This window comes from Musca autumnalis, unplaced genomic scaffold (genome assembly GCF_047663935.1).
Source record: "Musca autumnalis isolate F117 unplaced genomic scaffold, ASM4766393v1 scaffold_2, whole genome shotgun sequence".
Taxonomy (NCBI): Eukaryota; Metazoa; Arthropoda; class Insecta; order Diptera; family Muscidae; genus Musca; species Musca autumnalis.
In genome coordinates this window covers 30,007,290-30,013,369 of record NW_027411755.1, presented here as the reverse complement: position 1 = coordinate 30,013,369, position 6,080 = coordinate 30,007,290, and the positions used below count along the sequence as shown (strand labels likewise).

At 35.2% G+C, this 6,080-nt stretch overlaps 2 protein-coding genes across 5 annotated transcripts; one reads left to right on the top strand and one right to left on the bottom strand.

Moving 5' to 3' along the window:
* Window positions 1-414: 414 nt before the first annotated feature.
* Window positions 415-3,101, top strand: LOC141392618 (uncharacterized). 3 transcript variants are annotated; one of them, XR_012409800.1, is made up of 4 exons: window positions 415-506; window positions 631-852; window positions 904-2,426; window positions 2,567-3,101. XR_012409800.1 is itself a non-coding variant. In XM_073965549.1 (4 exons), exons 2-3 carry the CDS (start codon window positions 738-740, stop codon window positions 1,145-1,147), a joined length of 363 nt encoding a protein of 120 aa, XP_073821650.1. In that variant the 5' UTR covers window positions 415-506; window positions 631-737; the 3' UTR covers window positions 1,148-1,158; window positions 2,567-3,101. The 3 variants fall into 3 exon arrangements, 1 of the variants encoding a protein (XP_073821650.1); XR_012409799.1 differs by having other exon boundaries at window positions 900-2,426; XM_073965549.1 differs by having other exon boundaries at window positions 900-1,158.
* Window positions 3,102-3,167: 66 nt separating this feature from the next.
* Window positions 3,168-5,880, bottom strand: LOC141392617 (uncharacterized). Of its 2 annotated transcripts, none has more exons than XM_073965548.1 (5): window positions 5,608-5,880; window positions 5,217-5,554; window positions 3,764-3,883; window positions 3,463-3,646; window positions 3,168-3,399 (listed from the first exon to the last, which is right to left on the bottom strand). In XM_073965548.1, the coding sequence occupies exons 1-3, from the start codon at window positions 5,621-5,623 to the stop codon at window positions 3,824-3,826; spliced, it is 414 nt and encodes a 137-aa protein (XP_073821649.1). In that variant the 5' UTR covers window positions 5,624-5,880; the 3' UTR covers window positions 3,168-3,399; window positions 3,463-3,646; window positions 3,764-3,823. The 2 variants fall into 2 exon arrangements, with proteins under 2 accessions (XP_073821649.1, XP_073821648.1); XM_073965547.1 differs by having other exon boundaries at window positions 3,463-3,584.
* Window positions 5,881-6,080: the final 200 nt, after the last annotated feature.

Genomic DNA, 6,080 nt, shown 5'->3' with positions numbered 1-6,080 from the left:
CAAACAGTCATTCTAACTTTGAGATAAAATTGCTTCAAGCTTTGTGTATGGGTGAGTATCTGTGTGAAAATAATTTTTGTTTCTTATCTCTATCGTTCATATCTGTAGATATGAGGCGAGAAAAATGAGAGTGCAGCAGTCAAGGGTTACCGAATTTATTATACGAGTTAAGTCTCATTTATTCCAAACGAGTTTAATAAAATTCAATATTTATTTATTAAGACATTTACGTTGAATATTTGTAAAATAAATACTTGTTTAAATGCGAAGCTAACGTCTCTGATTTGTTTAAAGAATGTTTTTAATATAATTTAGAGATTGTAATGCCACATAACATTAATTGTACATATATTCATAAGGGCTGAGAATTATCTTCCAAGGACCGCGTGTTAATATTTTATGGCTGCTATAAAAAAACATAAGTTGTGTTCCAGAACCTGCAAAATAGTACTATATTGTACTATTTTTAAAATTTTTGCTAGAAAAGCGTTCCTGTACCCCAAAAAGTAGCAAAAATTGTACCCAAATTTAAGAGAGCAGAGACAAAAATGGCTTTCTCTTCTACTATTTTCTACTACACAAATTTCGTGTAGTAGAAAGTAGCAATGTTATTTGACGTTTATTTGATAGAACAAAAACAACAAAAAAACTAAAAATTAAAAGCAATACATACAAATGTGAAAACAACAAATAAAAAGTTATTTTCAATTAATTGATTAATTTTTAAATTTGACTGAATGGATAGAGAATTATTTGTGTACCTTCTGGAAGATTCCAGCAGCGAAAGTGAATTCCTGTTTTTGGATTCTGATGACGAGGAGATAATAGAGAATTTAGTGTGGTCGGTAAAAGGTAAGTTGAAAACTGTAATATGACTTTCGTAATTTTAAGATTTTTAGGAAGACGGAACTCAATTGTCAACTATAGGACATCGGTTATCACCAAATACACGGAGGAAGAGTTTAAAATGCACTTTCGCATATCCAGAACCATGTTTAACACGCTAAGTTCAATGTTTGCGGACAGTGAATATTTCAAAAATCTCCGTGCTGACAAAAGGATGTCCAGCGAGGACCATGTTGCAATTTTTCGTTCGCTGGACACGAAGCCTGCTGTTTTAGGGACATTTCGGATCGGTTCAACGTAACCATATCAACGGTAAGCAGGGCGATAACTCGAGTTACAAACTTTTTGAGCCGCCTCAGTCCACAAGTTATAAAGTGGCCCACCACCGATAAAGAAAAAGCAAGAAACTGCTTGGCGATGAGGCTCGCGGGGCATATATGCAATATATTTTAAAATTGGTATGTTGTAAGGCTGGTATAGATGATGAATCATACGAGGCTAATATTTACAGTCCACACCGTAGAGTGCTGTTGACATGCGTGTGCACAATTTGGGAGAACTTGGTCGACGGTTAGGAAGGTCTGTTCTAAGGGCCTTTTCGAGGACAAAAAGAGTAGAGCGGTGTATACTATCCGCTAATTTTCAAGTGGCTTTTCGTCAATCATTTTCTGTGCCGTTATACCCTACACCACTATGTGGAGAGGGTATTATAAGTTGGTTTTGGCCAAAAAGTTTGTAACGCATCGAAATAATGGTCGTAGACCCATACTTATACATATATACCAAAATCAATGTCTCGACGAGCTGAGTCGATCTGTCTATGTGTGTCCGTCCGTCTGTCCATCCAAACCTTGTAATCACGCTACAAGTCGATATTTTGATCGGATCGTCACGAAATTTTGATTGCTTATGGGGGTCCCAGAGAGAAAGAGGCATATTATGTTTGGTGGTAATCGGATTATATTCCCTAAAAGACATGTTTATCAGTGAAAAGCTTATGCACAGGGGTAGTGGTGTAGGGTATCACATGGTCGGCCCCGTCCCGACCCTAGCCTTGGCTCACTTGTTACAATTAGATTATAGAAAATAACCAGTGTAACCGAGTATACTGAGATTTTCAGACAGATTTACTTCGATACCTTACAACCATGTACGTCTTGTCAAATTCTTATAATTTTCTCTGAGTATGCTTTCTGAGTTTGTTGAGGAAGAATCAAAGCGGTGGCTTGGCATAGTCGTCCGGATTCTTTGGGTCCGCGCCGTGAAGGAGGAAAAACCAGGACCAGTATATTTGTGCTCGGCTTGTTACATTCGCATCTTCACCCATATCCAATCTTTGGTAGATGTCAGGAGTGGGTGAATCTTAGGGGTTGCTCTGGACTTGAGTCAACACAGCCCCCATCGAGTCGTCATCGATAGACTACGAAACTTCCCCTCAGTCCCCCAACAGCACAGTAGAAGTACAATGGAGTGCCTCTTTCACGACTCCGTTTGAACTGCATCAAAACATGCCATGAAAGAACTAGTCTACATTGCACTACTTCCAACATATTTTGCTGGGTTGATATGTCGTCAGATAAGTAAGTCAAAAGCTTTTAAATCTTACAGCCCCTTGCTAATAGACTTAATAATAGTCCATGCATTATTATACAACGTTTTCTAATAAATCTGATTATAAATTGCCTTATACCACCATTATTTAATTTCTATTCATTTCTAGGTCTTATTAAAGGATTCATTTATATATGCAAATCTGACATAATGTGGGAAATTTAAGGACACAAACCATAAAAAACTTATGTACTGCCACTGATTATTTTTAAATTCCATGTACTTAAATTGATTTTAATAATAATTTTATTTATATTTTAAATTACATAGTATCAGTCTTATAACGAGTTTATAACGAGCGTCCCAACTAGAACGCAATTTTTAAATTTTAGATAAAACACAGATATTTAAAAACAATCGTGAAACTTTATTATACTTGGTCAAATGTCAAACAGTGACACTCCGATTGGCGCCAAATTTTAAAAATGCGTTCTAGTTGGGACATATTTTATTATGTAATATATAGATGTTCTATTATTTTGATCAATGAAGAGTAAGCATTTGGCATATAATTTCAAGAAACACAAAAAGTATTATATTACACAAATAGTATTATTTTGTGGTACAAATATGTATATACATAGTATAATTAAATTGAATGATTATTTAAAATACATAAATAAAAAAATTAAATTTAAATTGAATTTTAATTAAATTGAATTGTTATTGTTGCAGAAGTGAGATGCAATTTTTTCAAGCAATTCTAATTTTCTATCAAATTTTTTTTCTTTGGCCTCCAAGTGTTGCATCACCCCGAAATGAAAATTCTTTTTTCCTCCGCTATTTCCTGGAGCACCTTCAATGCCTTTTGCTTTGGGTTGCATTTTTCTATACATGTGAATTGATATATGTAGTTGCAATTTTTGAAGTAAATAAATTGTTGTATATTGTTTTAATTACATTTTTTCTCGCTGGTAGACTTTTTTGGACTAGAAGGAGTATCTGAAAAATAATCAGTAAAAAGGCGTTAAAGGCGGCCCATTAACTTTAGTATGCATTTCTTACCGCTGTCATCCGAATTATCGTTCATATTGCCACTTTTGCCTGCCTTCCCCTCAAGATTCTCGTTCCCCAGAACATATTCTGGGTTAATAGATTTTTTTTCTCCGAAAAGACCATCCAGTTCCCTATTAAAAAAGTAAAGGAAAGCTCATGTCGCCAACCTACCATATTAAATCTACACCACAGCCTGTATCATAATGAAAGAAAGTTTTATTTTATTGATTCGAAACAAATCAATAATATCATCTCACACAGATGGTGGTGTACGATATTAAAATTCTGCAATTTTATACGACAAACTTACATCTCAAACGGATACGTCATTTTGTTTCGACCAGTGAGGGAGTTGTGTAACTTGGATTTTTTATAACGCCTTTCCATTGTGCGGAATTTCGTTTGTACTTGCTCTGCAGAAAATACGTACCTGTAATTAGACAATAATCCAGTAAAAAAATCAGTCGGCTTTGTCGACAGAGATATACCCTCAGCTTCTGGAATAATGAAAAGAAGCTAATGCCCCGACACATAAGCGGCTGGTTTCTGGCAAAGGAATAAGTCTGTGTTTAGACACACAAATTTCTCGGGAAAGTAAATTGAGTTTTTGGGAGAGAGCGGAGAGGAAAGAGCTCCTCAATACTCTTTCCTACCCCCTATTGCCTAAAAACTGAATTTACTTTCCCGTGTATCTAAACACGGACTAAAGAAATGTAAGAACCACATTTGAATTAAGTCGAACTTGGTCTATAGACTTGTACAGATATATACTTCAGCTAGAAAGTCATGTTTCTTATGTGTAGAGGCCTTAAGGTGTTTTAATACATTTATTAAGTTATAGTAGTTTATATTTACGAAATCCACCCGATTTCAGCTGTCAATTCCTTTGCATTAACATCAAACTCATCTGAAATACATTGGATTTCATTTCACGTTTATACAATAAAATTGGCAGTTGAAATCGGATGGATTTCGTAAATGTAAATGTACTATTATGGTTGTAATGAGTACAGCTCTGAACCTGATCTTAAGACCAACTATTTGAACTTTTGTGAGTATGGTACCGGAAGAAGTGGACCGATATAATCAATATTCCAACATGATAAAGTGTGAAAGAAATATTACAATGCGCAAAGGTTGGAGCCCAATGTCAATCACTCCTTTGTATAGTGGTCGTGCCCATCATGCACTTTAGTTGGTTACCGTGGATTTTATGGAGTTTTTGGACAATTATGTCGGGAAGCATGGAATTGCCCAAAGAAAAACATTTTAACGCAGTAGAAAGGAACAAGAAGAACTTTGAAAAAAATGCACTCTTAAACTGCACTTGAGCAAAAACATTGAGCTTTTGTAAGGGAGGTGGACGGATATAGTCCACATATATGTATGAAATACTTCGACGGGGAAAATTCGGACCCAATAGGTTACTCCCTTCGACAGTTATTTTGAACTTAATTATTGCAGCCTCCATAGAAACAGCTGCGAAATCCGTACATTAATAACAGAAACACAAGCCAAATACATTAATAACAGAAACACAAGGCTCCAAACGGGTGTCAGAATGAAGAGCAGACACATTTTCATGTACAGAAGAATAAGGTTATTGAGAGATGCCGACGTCGGGTGAAAAATAATAGCAGTCCACCTATCTACGATCATCTGACATAACCAAGGATTGTTATGTTACAAGTTTAGTATATGCCGCGATTATTAATTGCCTTAGAAAGAAGGATATATGACAAATATATAGGTTTTCAACTTACCCATTCTCTTGTAGTTTTTCGGCAATCACTTTCCAAAGTTTCTTTTTGTTTTTTTAAATAAGCGCTCTTTCCAACCTTTGGCAAGAGCTCGTCCAACAGCGATAGCATTAATATTACTGGAGCTTCCAACCAGGATTGTTTTCCCGAATTTAAATTTTCTGCAAAATCAAGCTCCAAACAGGATTGTTTTCCCGAAGTTGAACTTTTTGCAAAATCAGGCCCCAAACAGTATAGTTTTCCCGAAGTTGAACTTTCTGGAAAATCAAGCTGCAAACAGGATTGTTTTCCCGAACTTGAAGTTTCATCAAAATCAACTTCCACGTATTCAATTATATTTTCTGAAAACATACAATTTGAAACTAAGCATTAATATAAATTTTTCGCCACTTACCGGCCAAGTAGTCCATTTTCTGTTTAATTCCCAAAATTCGCTTCGTTTGTGTTTATTTTATTTAATTTCAGGGCAGCTTATGACTTTTTTATTCTGTATCCACAAAGAATATTTTGTTGTGTCAATTTTTTGACAAGTTTTGCTTGGACACTACAATTACTATTTTTTGCTACTATTTTCCATTCCCGTACATTTCTGCCAAATGGGTATTCTCAGAGCGATTCTGACAGTTCTCTCTTTTGCAACTTTTCCCATTCAAAAAGTACTGGAACGAAGCTTTACTTTCTTTTGCTCGTCATAAATAATTTTTGAAATGGCAACTCTATCTTTCCCATACATATCTTTTTATTTTAGTGAGAAACATAAACATATAGCTGTCATATCTGTGACACCTGTAACATCATAAACTTACAGTCAACCAAAAAAGTCTACATACACCCTATAAATCTCGAGTTTTAAGGGTAAGGAAGCAT